This window comes from Copadichromis virginalis, linkage group LG20, assembly GCF_057382275.1.
Source record: "Copadichromis virginalis isolate Kocher_CV1m ecotype Utaka linkage group LG20, C_Virginalis_male_GT1.1, whole genome shotgun sequence".
NCBI lineage: Eukaryota > Metazoa > Chordata > Actinopteri > Cichliformes > Cichlidae > Copadichromis > Copadichromis virginalis.
The window spans coordinates 34396944-34410036 of record NC_140637.1 but is presented as its reverse complement, the minus strand read 5'-3'; the positions used below and the strand labels follow the sequence as shown (position 1 = coordinate 34410036).

At 48.2% G+C, this 13093-nt stretch overlaps 3 protein-coding genes across 5 annotated transcripts in view; 2 read left to right on the top strand and 1 right to left on the bottom strand.

The window, feature by feature from the left end:
* The window catches only part of lama5 (laminin, alpha 5), a 73686-nt gene extending 72658 nt beyond the window's left edge, over positions 1-1028 (top strand). Inside the window, exons 79-80 of one of the 2 annotated variants that reach the window (XR_014917113.1) lie at positions 151-354; positions 457-1028. Coding sequence is in view for 1 of the 2 variants with exons in the window: in XM_085443416.1 (XP_085299542.1) it covers positions 151-299 (149 nt within the window). In the remaining variant the exon portion in view is untranslated. Of the gene's footprint in view, positions 1-150 lie in introns of both variants that reach the window. The other variant, XM_085443416.1, reaches the window with a different exon arrangement.
* Positions 1029-1064: 36 nt separating this feature from the next.
* adrm1 (ADRM1 26S proteasome ubiquitin receptor) lies at positions 1065-6446 on the bottom strand. Of its 2 annotated transcripts, none has more exons than XM_085443418.1 (10): positions 6316-6446; positions 5415-5649; positions 4533-4649; positions 4085-4292; positions 3654-3735; positions 3445-3584; positions 2054-2185; positions 1820-1977; positions 1627-1729; positions 1065-1292 (listed from the first exon to the last, which is right to left on the bottom strand). In XM_085443418.1, exons 2-10 carry the CDS (start codon positions 5622-5624, stop codon positions 1207-1209), a joined length of 1236 nt encoding a protein of 411 aa, XP_085299544.1. In that variant the 5' UTR covers positions 5625-5649; positions 6316-6446; the 3' UTR covers positions 1065-1206. The 2 variants fall into 2 exon arrangements, with proteins under 2 accessions (XP_085299544.1, XP_085299545.1); XM_085443419.1 differs by having other exon boundaries at positions 3654-3732; positions 6316-6443.
* A 2042-nt stretch (positions 6447-8488) lies between these two features.
* The window catches only part of dnajc5ab (DnaJ (Hsp40) homolog, subfamily C, member 5ab), a 21263-nt gene continuing 16658 nt past the window's right edge, over positions 8489-13093 (top strand). Inside the window, exon 1 of the mRNA XM_085443420.1 lies at positions 8489-8699. The gene's annotated coding sequence lies outside the window, so the exon portion shown is untranslated. The remainder of the gene's footprint in view (positions 8700-13093) is intronic.

The following is a 13093-nucleotide window of genomic DNA, read 5'->3' as shown; positions in this document are numbered from 1 at the left end:
TCAAATCTGTCGCCTCCCGTCTGCGTTTAACGTCTTTACTCAAACATGCTTGATTAGTCACACTACTCATTACTGCATAACAGGGATACAGTCGCACACGTTGTCAGTGCAGCGCCTCATTAACGCGTCACTCCTCTCTCTGTCCACTAGGTGGCATCACTGTACCCGGTCTACCCCCTGGGCTGGCGTCCTTCCACGGCTGCGTCCGCCGGGCGAGCATCAACAACAGAGCGGCGCCGCTGTCAAAGCCGCTCGCTGTGCACGGCGCCGTGGGAACGCGCGGCTGCCCACATGTTTAACCCCACCCCCTCATATCTTACCTTCACACTCCCTGAGTACACATCAGCACCGGTGGTGGGCGTCACATTACTGTAGCTAAGTTAAGATATCTATACGAGTATTTATTTTTTAAGAAATGTGTATTTTATATTTTCCCCCGTTTGTTTGGTGCTGCAGAGACGGAACGACGATGTCATCGAGCGGCACGGTAAAGCCAAGTTCGACCATCTTTGCATGTTTCTTCTAAATCATCCAGCAAACCGTCGCGTAATCGTGCGTCTGCTGCAGACACCGACTCTAAACGCTGATCAGTGAGCACAGACTGTACGTGGAAGATGGACGCAGCCGCTTCCTCTGCGACTCGGAGGCGTCGGTAATCTCAACGGTGATCCTTTGATTCAGTCGGACCTGAGACCAAACACCAATCGCTGCACTCAGATCAGCTCGGCAGAGGCTCGTAGACTTCTGTCCAATCAGAGTCCCCGCCCGCTCAGTCCATCTTTGATATACAGTCTGAACACGAGCAACATCCTCAGGTAGAGCAGACAAAAAACAAAGCCTGCAAATCTGGGGAATGTCTGATTTCGTGACCTTTGACCTCACATAGTAAAACTTTTGTTTGACATGTGAACGTTACGTCCTCGCCGGTCTGCAGGCGCCGTTTCCATCTGAAACACGAAGCCTTCTAGCTTCTCTGATCCCCCGTCCCTGTCTGTCACATGTTTAAATAAAGTTTTTCCGTACCAACAGTCTTTGTGTTTTACATTCATAAAAAGAAGCTCATGTTTCAGTCATTACGTTTTTATTAGAAAGAGCTGAATACACCTGAAGCCCCGCCCTCTTCAGAGGAAAAAAAAGGTCATGGAAGGGTCAAACCTTTGATAGAAGAAAAAGTGAAAAAGAATGAAACAGATGATGTCACAGAGACTAATCCAGACTCATGTCCTCCTCGTCCTTCTTCTCCTTCGACTCTTCTCTGCTGCCCTGCATGGCTCGAGCGAACGCCTCCACATCTGCTGACACACACAGATCAATAACCAAGAATCCAAGACCTGTCAGCCGTGCGCGATTGCTCACGCGCTCAGCTTGGAGGGAACATTGGTAGGGATTCATTTTTGATGCTTAGGGTAAGCAGCTGAGGAAAGCAATATACCAATGAGATGTGCTCACTAAGATAGCAAAACGAGAATGTGTGTGTGTGAGGTAAAAGGGTGGACTTGATGTCCTCCAGAGAGCAACTGGTTAATGCTAACTGACCTGCAGGGGGCGCTCATGCAGACGCCCGTTGTGTGTGTGAGGATGAACGCAGCACAAACAGGAAGTTCAGCGTGCGTTTGGTTCACTCACCTCCACGGTTGGCTGCGTCCACGGCATCGGGTGGCAGTCCAAACTGACTCATGAGGGGGCCGAGCTGCCCGGAGGCCAATGCACTGCTGAACATGCTCATGGACTGGAGGGGAGGAGAGAAGAAAAGCGAACGATGAGCGCGGCGCTCAACGTGTTTACATCATCACCGAGCGTCGCCAACGTTACGTTGTACCTGCTGGAACTGAGGAGAGTTCAGGGTGTTCTGGATCTCCTCGGCGCTCTGCGGCAGACTCTCCCCACTGGGGAGAAAGGGGAGGAGCCTCTGCTGGACCTCGGCGTTGCTCAGAATGGGAGCCATCATCTCTGGGGTGCACACGCTCGCCAGGTCCACTGCAGAAGGAGATCAGAGCTGTGAGTGTCTGCGCTCCCTTTCAGAGGCACACGTGACCTCACTCATGTGACTCACCTGCTGAGCCCTGAGCCCCTGCTGCCGGCACATTCATGGTGGCCAGGATGCTCTGAAGATCGCTGAGCTGGATGGGCTGGTGAGGGGCGGGGCTTCCAGTGGAGGCCGGGGCCACGGGAGTCTGAGCCGGGGCTGTAGATGATAGAAGGTGGGAGGAGTCAGGGGGTTTCCAGGTAACATCAGAAAAAAATGAATTGAGTTGCTGTGATTTACTGTAAACAAAGACGAGAACATTTAGGACCAATCAGGTTCCTCCCTGACGATGACATCAGGGAGGAACCTGATTGGTCCTAAATGTTCTCGCAGAAAACTACAATCAAGCCCATAATTATTCATACCGGTGGCAAATTTTGAGTTACTTTGATTCAACCAGCAAGAATTTTTTGACTGAAAACAACACAAGTGTCTCCCAAAAAATCATTGTGGAAAACAACATTTCTCAGCTTTTATTTACATTTGAAGAAAAAGTGTCACGTCCAGAATTATTCATACCCGTCACAATCTGTCGCAGCCTCTGGGAAAATCCAAAGTTGGACACCAGCGGACTTTTCAGCACAACAATGACCCAAAACACGCAGCAAACGTGCTGAATAAACGGTTAGCAGACAACACTAACATTTTGCAGAGTCCTGACTTGAATCCAACTGAGAATCTGTGGAGGGAGCTAAAGATCAGAGTGATGGCAAGAGGACCCTCCAAACTGCAGGATTTGGTGCTCATTGCAAAAGATGAGTGGGCAAAAATACCTGTGGAGACGTGCACAAAGCTGCTCTGCAATTAAAGCGTTTGATTGCTGTAATAGCCAAATAAGACTTTTCTATTGATAATTGAGAAGAGTATAAATAATTCTGGACATGACACCTTTTGTTCAAATGTAAATAAAAGCTGAGGATTTTTCCCCACAGTGATGCCTCTTGTACATCTTATCTTTTGGGAAACACCCACCTGTGTTTAAAAAAACAAAACAAACTTGGTTGAATAATAGTAACTAAGTCAAAATTTGCCACCGGCAGGAATAATTATGGGCTTCACTGTATATTTGAAATCTTCCACTTGCAACACCACCTGCCTTTTATTTTGAAAGTCATCCCACTGCTAACAAGGAACTTGGGCACTTCCTGTTGTGCCTTTTTCTACTGTCTGACCATCTTCCTGTTCTTGTCATTAAGCCCCCCCTCCTCAGTGCTGCCGGTCTCAGTTCAGTTATAGAGGGTCGCTCCAATCAGAAGCTACAGGAGGAGGAGGGTGGAGGTCTGATCTACAGGTGATCAGCCTCTATCCCGTTTTGTTTTGCTCCGCCTCAAGCCCCGCCATCATCCCATAACCCTCTGTGACGAACTGCTTCCCGTTTCCTTTGAAACTCGGCATGTAGCCTTCATTTCTTTCTGTACCTGGTGTGGAGGGCGTGGCAGCGGTGGAGGAGGGAGCCGAGGTGACGGGAACAGCGGCAGGGGCAGCGGGCGCCTGGGAGGAGCTCATTCTGGGACCTCCGCCTGGAGAAGGAGTCACTGCAGCTGATTGGCTTCGAGAACTGAGGAAGAGCAGCACAGGTGAACAAAGAGGAAGACTGCAGGTGTGTGTGCGTGTGTGTCTGTCTCACCTGGATGAGGAGCTGCTGGTTACAGGTCCTCCGCCCCCCAGCAGGTTGGCGAGTCCCGGTCCAGCTAGAGCTCCCAGGCCTCCTTAGACAAAGACATCAGATCAAAAACCTGGAATAGCCCCGCCCCCAGCTACACGTCACACCTGAGACGGCTTCACCAGCATGCTTCTGAGAGGAGTACACCTACGTCATAACTGGAAACTCTTTTTCATACAGCGCAACCTTCCACAGACGTGCAGCCCCTGACAAACCTAACTACATATTGAGGCGTCGCGTGTGGAAGGCTGCGGCGGAGGGTTGAGTGGGATTTCCTGTTATGGCCGAAATTAGGACGAAACCAAGCTTGACCTTTAGAGGCAGAGAATAACTTCCAGGAACTGGGGCAGGTGTTCATGAACTACGTGCAGGTGTGTGTAGGTCAGAGCGCTCACCGAGACCTCCGAGCCCCGTGGGTCCCATCAGCTGCATCAGCTGGTTGTGGCTCATGTTTCCCAGCAGGTTCTGCAGGCCGCCCTCTCCTCCCAGCGCTGACAACTCGTGGCCACCGCCGCCGCTGCCGGATGCTCCGGGGATGGGAGGGTTGTTCAGGTACTCGTTGACCTTCCGGCAGTACTCGTCATCTTTGTCAGTCTTTGGCTCCTGATGGCATCAGAGCAGAGTTATTGCTACTTACAGGTTCTCGTGGCTCGCTGTAATCATGCAAGTGTGTGTGTTTTTTAATGGTGCAATGCTGTGAGGTGTTCATGTATATGTGAGTGTGTCAGCCTTTAGTAAGCACGCTCTTTTAATATCAGATGCAGCCTGATGAAGGCGCTCTAATGCTGACATCTGCCATCACATGAACTAAGACGTTCCCCTCTAGGATGAAGACGAGCTCACCTGCATCCAGAAGAAGAGCCGCTTGGACCCGGCCTTGAATTTCAGGACGTAGACACGTCCGGTGGTGCACTGTGTCACCCTTTTAAACTCACAGTCGTCAGGGAAGATGATCAGGTCCTGTAAGAGGAAACAAACAGGAGGAGACATTTAAAGGAGAGACATGGGGCTGCTCTCACACATCATCAAATACCAACCAATCAGAGAGAGGGAGCCAGAGGCAGCAGCTCTGAGTGAAAGCGCTGAAATAACGAGAATCATGTGAATGATCGGATTTGAAATCATTTCTTTCAGGACTTTGAGCTCTGCTCAGTGAGATCAATCTGTGGGTGTGGAAGGATGAGTATGTTCCACTCAAGAACATCTCAGTGCTTTAACCTCCTAGGACCTGCGTCCACATATGTGGACATCACATTTTGGGTTATTTAGACCAAAATACTCAATTTTGCTCTACATGGGCCTGATATCCACTTACGAGGACATTATCCTGCTACTGTTCTATCGAAATTTTAAATGAATATCCTCATTTGTGGCTCTCATTTTTCTTAGAAACAAAAATTAGGTTAAAAAAATCTGGTAATTCTTTGTTTTTACATTCATCAGGTCCCAATCAGCCCAAATATCAAAGAAATTAAAAATGCTGCCGTGGAAAAGTTCGAGTCTTAGGAGGTTAAACCAGCTCTACATGTGGGTAGAGGCCAGGAAGTGGTTAAGTTTCAGTGCTGACTCCGTCAGCTTTACCTGACCTCACGGAGGAATTTCTGCTTTATGGAAGCGGTGCACAGAGAAATGAGGAAATGAAGCGCCGATGTGCGCTGGCCTCTCTCAGCTCCACCCTGTAAACATCAGGAACCACAAACACTCGACTGGTTCAGGGTGACTCACATCATCTACGTTCCCCGCGGTCCGGTCCTTCCAGCAGAAGTGGATCAGAGAGTCATCGGACTGCTGGATGTAGACCAGCCCTTTCCGTTTGTCCGGGGTCACCGTGTTGCCCTTCAGGTTCATTTTACCTGCTCGAAACTCCACCAGGTACTTGCTGGAGCTTGCTCTGGAGCCGCTGACCATGCTGGGGAAGAGAGCGCCCGAAGACATCTTTGAAAGTTTTTGTTCACAAAGCCTGATGGGAAAGAAAGGAAGGAGCAGAGGGTCAAAGAACAGGATGCAGTGAGATCACTCAGAGATCTTACGTCAGCACGTTAAAGCGTTTGACGTTTATGTGTCACTAAATAAAGTCTCCGATGTCTTTAAACATGATAATAACCAACAAACTCAATAAAACTCAAGTTTAACTTGAACTGTTATCTCTGATTATTACCCTTCACTCTTACATTTCCACATTAGTTCTCATCACGTATCGATACCTTTGATTAAACAAATCAAAAGTATCCGTTCACGTCTTAAACGTAGACTAGAGTCGCTCTGCTTTGTCCTGTGTTACTGTTTTTATGATCATATATTCTGTTGGTAAATCATCGTGTCTGCGCGTATAGCGGCTGAGGAGCACTGTGCTGATGTTTAATGAGGACTGTAATTATTTTTGTTATATTTGTGTCTTAAAATCACTTTTCAGAAAAGCTAAAAGTTAGCCTGCTAGCTGCCGTTAGCTGTGGCGTGCTAACGTTAGCACATGACGAGGCTAAACAGAACACCACAGTAATATTCACTGCCGTCGCTTAACTACGGTCAGTCAGACATTAGAAACAAGAGCCAGCTGTGCATCTGATGGCTTTCCTGCAACTTTTCTGTGAAATGTGAATTTTGTTGAGCTCTCCAGCACAAATACCTGAAGTTGTGCCCGCAGAATAAGTTTTTCTGCTTCTTCGCGTCGCTCAACGTCAAAGATGATCTACGGAGGGACTAGACTTCCGGTTAAACCCACTGTACAGAAACAGAATGCAGACCAGCCGGCGGACAGTGGAGGGCGCTCCCATAGTGACAGTATAGGAATAATGCCATTTGCTGCCAAACAAAAAATGTTATTTTAGTTTTCATAAATCCAGCACATCATCTGAAACACGACTCCAAATTGGTTTGATCACATTTACGCTGATTTTGACCATAAACACAGACATCCTGTTCTGATTGGTTAGTTAAGTCAAGTCAAGTCAAGTCAAGTTTATTTATAAAGCACATTTAAAAACAACCGAGGCTGACCAAAGTGCTGTACAATAAAATACAAATATAAAATACAATAAAACACAAGTACATAAAACACCTCACTGATAAAACAATAAATTAAAACAATAAGTTAAACCTTGCTAAAAGCCAATGAGAAGAGGTGAGTTTTAAGAGCAGTTTTAAAAGTTCCAAGGCTTGTGGAGAATCTGATGTGAGGAGGTAAACTGTTCCACAGTCTGGGTGCAGCCACAGCAAAAGCCCTCTCTCCCCTAGTCTTTAGTCTGTACCTGGGAACATCTAAAAGCATCAGGTCTGCTGACCTCAAAGATCTCCTGGGGCGGTAAATGCTAAGAAGCTCTGCCAGGTAAGGAGGTGCAGTACCGTTAAGAACCTTAAAAACCAGCAGTAAAATTTTAAAATCAATCCTAAAAGCAACTGGGAGCCAGTGGAGAGAGCAGAGGACCGGAGTGATGTGGTCTCTCTTTTTGGAACCGGTCAGCATGCGAGCAGCAGCGTTCTGCACCAGTTGAAGGCGATGCAGGCAGGAACGATCTAAACCAGCATAAAGGGAGTTACAGTAGTCCAGCTGTGAAGTAATAAAAGCATGGACCACCCTTTCTAGATCGTTCCTGGACAGGTAGGACTTGACTTTAGCTAAAATCCGTAGATGATAAAAAGCTCCCTTGACTACGGAGCTGATTTGTTTATCAAATTTAAAAGCACTGTCAAAAGTAACACCGAGGCTCTTAATGGAGGAAGTACATTCGGAAGTTAGGGGTCCCATAAAATCAAAGAAAGGTCGGGGTCTTTAGGAAGCCCAAACACAATGACTTCAGTTTTACTTTCATTTAGATGTTAAGTTAGTTAAGGTTTTGTAGCAGGAGGTCCTCCAATCGATGGGTCCTGTTTTCAAACGGTAACTCCAGCAGACCACCATATTTCTGTCATTTTCTTAAGGATGTGGAATTGTACATAAAATCAATATCAGGAGGCAGCACGGCGGTTAGCACTGTTGCCGCAGAGCAAGAAGGCCCTGAGTTCAATTCCACCGGGGTCTTTCTGTGTGGAGTTTGTATGTTCTATCCCTGTCTTTGCGTGGGTACTCCGGCTTCCTCCCACCGTCCAAAGACTTGCAGCTTGTGGGGATAGGTTAATTGGATAATCCAAATTTCCCATAGGTGTGAATGTGAGTGTCTCTGTTATCCCTGCTACAGACAGGCGACCTGTCCAGGGTGTAGCCCGCCTCTCGCCCTGTGGCAGCTGGCTCCCGCGACCCTGAAAAGGATCATCGGAAGCGAATGGATGCATGGATCAATATCAGCCTCCACCAACAAAAATGCTCTCAAAACAGTATATAAAATTGAATTTTTGCGTGTATTTATATAATTTTTTTTACCCCTGGTTTTGTGTGTTCATGTTCTGTTCTCTTGTATTCTTGATCTGTTTATATGTTGTATACTCATTGTTTGTTCAATAAAGTTCCTAAAAAACCTCCAGCAGACCTTAGGAGCGTAATTAAAGTGAGCAAGAAGCAGCTGGTTGTGATGTTAAAGGTGAAGCTATCAGGCGGCTGCTGCTGGCGGCTTACGGTGCTGTGAGGGCCGTAATGCTCGCATAAGGGTTTTACCACAAAAGAAATATGTAAAACATCTAAACACACGACGGAATCTACCGCCTCGACGCTTCCATCACAAACAGGGTTAACGTAAAACGTTTATCCCGGCTCCACGGAGTGCCACGAGCTCGACAGCGCCTCCTGTGGAGCAAGAAGCTCAGACAGCGGGCCGCTCCTCGTGACTTCCTGAGCGCTTGTGAGCGCGCCTGCTGTCAGCGGGAACGAGCAGGGCAGAAAGTGGGAGGGTTTGCGCGCGGCCGTTGTGTTCGGATTGACTGCGCGCCCCCTCCCGGTGTAGCCGTTAGCTCGGTGTCCGGTCGATGTTTTAGCGGCGGAGCGTGGACTGGAAGTGGGATGATAGTGTTGTAAACGTCGAGCCAGGCTTCAGCGACCGAGAGAGGACCAGCAGCCGCTCCGCCCCCGGGACAGAACAGGTAAGAAGCCCGGGCTAGCCGCTGACGTTAGCCGCGCCGCCGTCCTTGGATTAGACTCGGGCTAACAACATGGATGCTGCTGCTCTCACGCCTGCAGATTATCCGCTTTAACCTCGAGCTGAGCCCCCGGCCGTGACCGGCCAGCTCCGGTTTAGGTGCCCGGTGTGAGGGGCTCGGGCGGACTCCCGGTCCTCGTTAGTGTTTGTTCAGATGTGACAGATCTAATCGAGGGGAGACGAACGGGATAAGTCCGGCTTTAGGGACGGGGGAGGGGTGTGGGTCCGTCGGTTCTGATCAGAGGTCGCCGCCGTGTGGAGCAGGTGGGGTTACAGGTCGTGGGGTGCAGGTGGGTACTGGCCAACACCGTGAGCTGCACCTGTCCCCTCAGCAGGGGCGTAACCACGGTTTTTAAAAGGGGGCATGCGGGATGATGTTCCTGATCCTCTCAGGGATATAACCGAGGATGTTTTTTGGCTCCCCCTGGTTACCATCAAGGTCAAATTAATTTTAACACCAGAGCTGTGTGCCCACTGGTGTTCTCCCCCTAAAGTTCCCTAAACTCACTCGTTTAGTTCAGGCTGATCCCAGAGGCTCAGTTAATAACAGGAAGTAAAACTGCTAGCAGGATGTGTTTTAGTTTTGGTTTATCAAGAAGATGAGACATCTCCAGGGTGATGTCACCACCAGCAGTGGTTGGTGATCAGTTATGAGCATATTATCACCTTATCCATCCTGGTGTTGTGGGTAGGGGGACGTGTCTGGCCTTAATGAGCTTTGAAATATAAATAATGGTGAAGCCTTACCTGTGCATGCTGTCAGACACCTGCGAGTATGAGCACACAGCTGAACAAACAGCAGGACATCCAAAACCTAACAGGAAGATTCATGCCTGACCGTGTTTCCTTCACTCCTGAATCCCAGGACCTTTTACTGCTTCTTGGACTGTTACTGGGATCTTTGGGCCCTTGGTGAAGTTCACACCATTACCTTTAGGCAACAAGCAGAGCTGAAGATGCTCAGGTGTTCACTGGGAGTGAGTACGATGAGTCCATCAAAGGGACAGCTCAGAGTCTGAGAGGTGACGCTTAGATGGTGCAGAGGAGGGAAGGTGGATATATTGGACAAAGGATGATGAAGATGGAGCTGCCAGGCAGGAGGAGAAAAGGCAGGAGGTTCATGGATGTAGTGAAGGGTATGCGACAGAGGAGGATGCTGGGATCCGCTGTGAAACGAGGAGGAGTCGTGTCTATTACTGTGTTTCATCAGCAGGGACACAGATGGACTCTAATTGCTGCCTGGTCTCTGAGATATGATCTGCAGATCTGCCCGTCCCATTGGCCAGCTGCTGCGTGACCTCAGAGTCGGTGTGAGGCGTTTTCATCTGTTTATGTTTTAAATCTTTCATGACCTGCACACATCAGGGCTCCTAAAGTCAATTTTAACTGAGTCAGCTGGTCTCTGTTTGATGACTGATGATGACATCACTAGATCTGACACAAGTGGTCACGATGAGTCATGTGACTTTCATTCACATCGGATCACGTGATATCACAGCAGTTAGCGGTCAGCTGAGAGGAGCTGGATGTGGGGCTGTTATTGAATACCTGATAGGTGTGTTTAATATACTTTAGTGTGTAAGATGGATAAAAAGCATCGGAGCATCACATTTAAAAATAAAATTAACATATCTGTCAACGCTCATTGATAGCTGCCTCTTCTCCTGTGGTCCAGCCTGCGATCAGCTGTTCTGCAGCTTCCTGTCACGCAGTTTGAGCCACGAGGACCCTTAAAACCCTAAAATTATCCTCCAGCTGGGACCAGCTGGCAAAAGATGCAAACTCAGCAGCCTGCTGAGTGCTTTAAGGTGATACTGTGCAAAGGAGGTAACACCTCGAATCTGATGAAACATCTGGTGACGCATAGCCAAAAACCCGAAGAGGAGAGTCCTGGCCCCTAGCCCTGCCAGTGTAGCAGAAATGATGAGGATGATGATGCAGCAGCAGCTGTTCTTCTCTGCGTGAGTAGTTTAATGTTAGTTCGTGTGTAATTTACGTTGAGTAGGCTAACCACGTTATTACATTAATGCAGGTAAGGTGAACTAGCAAACATCATCATAGCTACATGCGGCTGTCTTCTTGTTTGATAGAGTGATAGAGAAGGCTAACATTGTTATCTTTTTACAAAAAAACAGCTAAACATGAGAGGTTTTAGGACGAAGTTTGTGTTCTCCATTCTTTAAGCACCGGTTCCAACCAAAGGAGGTATGTTGTATCAACAGAAAAGGCTAACTTGGTTAACATGTTGCAGAAAAAAAGAGACTGCTAAAAATAAAAACATGAGAGGTTTTTGGACCAAGTTTGTTCTCCATTCTTTAAGCACCGGCACCGTTTCAAAAGTACCGGTTTGGATAAAACTAAACGATACCCATCCCTAGATAGGCTTCATGCTGTCAGAGAGAAAACCCACCAATCAGACAACCTTCTGTGAGCAGCACTCGGTGACAGTGGGAAGAAAGAACCCCCTTTTAAAAGAAAGAGCCAGGCTCAGGCAGGGGAAAGATGCTCGTTGTGCTGCTAGAAGGAAGGAAGTCAGATGCTGTGACGTTACGGAGTCACAGAGTCCTGACTGCTAAAAACCACAACTCAGGTTGTTTTAGCTCCTCACAAACACACCTGAGCTGTGCTTTTGAGGAGGTTTTTAAGATGAGTCACAGGGCACGGTATGAAGAGCTGCAGGTGGAAGCACAGGCGGAGTCTGGTTTGTTTTGTTTGAGAGAAGCTGTAAGTCACGTTTATGATCTGTAGGAATCACTTAAAACAGACTGTATGTGAAAGATGGACTTAGCAGCTGTGAGGTCAGCTGGTGTGAGCCCGCGATCTGAGCGTTTTCCCCGCTGCCATCTTTGGGGTTTTGAAATCGGGCGAGTGTTGCCACACGCTCATACAGTCATTGTCTAGCTCCGCCTCCCTGCATCCTCTGTTACTCTAACGGGCCATAACCAAACATCAGTCAGAAACCAGCGACTGAGACCAGAGACTCCTCGGGAAGGTATTCACTGAGCTCGAAGATCAAGCAGGGCTCTTTTTCTCACAGACTTCTATCCAATCAGAGCAGAGGAGACACCCCCTGCTGGACATCCGAGCCAATCCAAGTTTAAGATTCTCCAGCAAGCACGCAGCAGTTTCAACATTACTGGATCACAGGGGGATATGACCTCAAACTGTGTGGGTGTTTCTTTAATCTCATAAAAGTGCGGATGAGGTCAGAGGTCACATGCTGTGATTAAACATTCACCTTTACTGCAGCGTCCTGATGAGAGACGTGACACAGACACGGCACTGGTTTGACTCATGATTGCGTCAGGCCATCCTATCGCAGGCAGTCGTGTGATTGCAGGTCATCTGACTGCAGGTGAACCTTCACCTTCCCTCCTCCTCTGGCGTCGCTCGCCCTGCCTTAGATCAGTTGCTTCTCCCTCCCCGTCTCTGCTGCCTGAGTGCAGGAGACGCTGTGAGAGTTTCAGAGCTGTTGTGTTAATTGTGTTGAGGCGTTGTTCATCTGGAGTGCTTTTTGATTGGACGAGCAGATCAGTGTGATCTCAGCTGCTGTGTGTCATTCATCATGGCGTTTACAGGAAACGCATGAAAATCGCTGAAAATGTGAAGTTCAGTCAGTTTGTGTTTCATTGGAGTGTGCAGAAAGCTGCTCTGATGCTTCCTGTGTGCAGCTCACTGATGAAGCTTCTGACTGCATGCTGATTGGACGTTAGCTCTCAGGTTTTACTGCCCCATGTTCATTTTTATTTTTGTTTAAATATTAGTGAAATTTAATTAACAGTGTTTTATATTATTTCTTTAAATCATTTTATCTGAAAAGTGTTTTGAGTGTCTTGAAATTATCCCGTGCCCCCCTTTAGACTCACCCCTGTGTGCCTCCAGGTGAAACTCTTTGCTCTCTGCCGTGCGTGCTATGACATCATGGTCAGCTCGTATATGCTCGTACCTGATATTCACGTGCTGCTCAGCTGTGTTTCTACTCACTGATGTGGGAGAAACTGGCGCTTACGTGGATGAATTTGTGCAAATGAGAAAGCTGGAAGAGATTTCAGGCTCAGACGGCGAGAAGATGATGCTCTGTGGCTCGAGCTGTAGGCGACACTCGCTGAACGAAGTGAACGCTCAGGCTCCCGACTCATGCAGCAGCTGTGTTTACTGAGTCAGCTGCAGCTGTCGATTACAGCCCTGTGTGTGTGTGAGCCAGTATGAATGAATTATACCGTCTGTTTGTCTTTGTGGTTTTCTTTACGAGGCCTCGTTTCACTGGTTTCACCCTCAGATGCGTCCCCCGAGGTGACGTTTATCCACCTCACCTGCGAGCTGAGCTCCATCACTGCG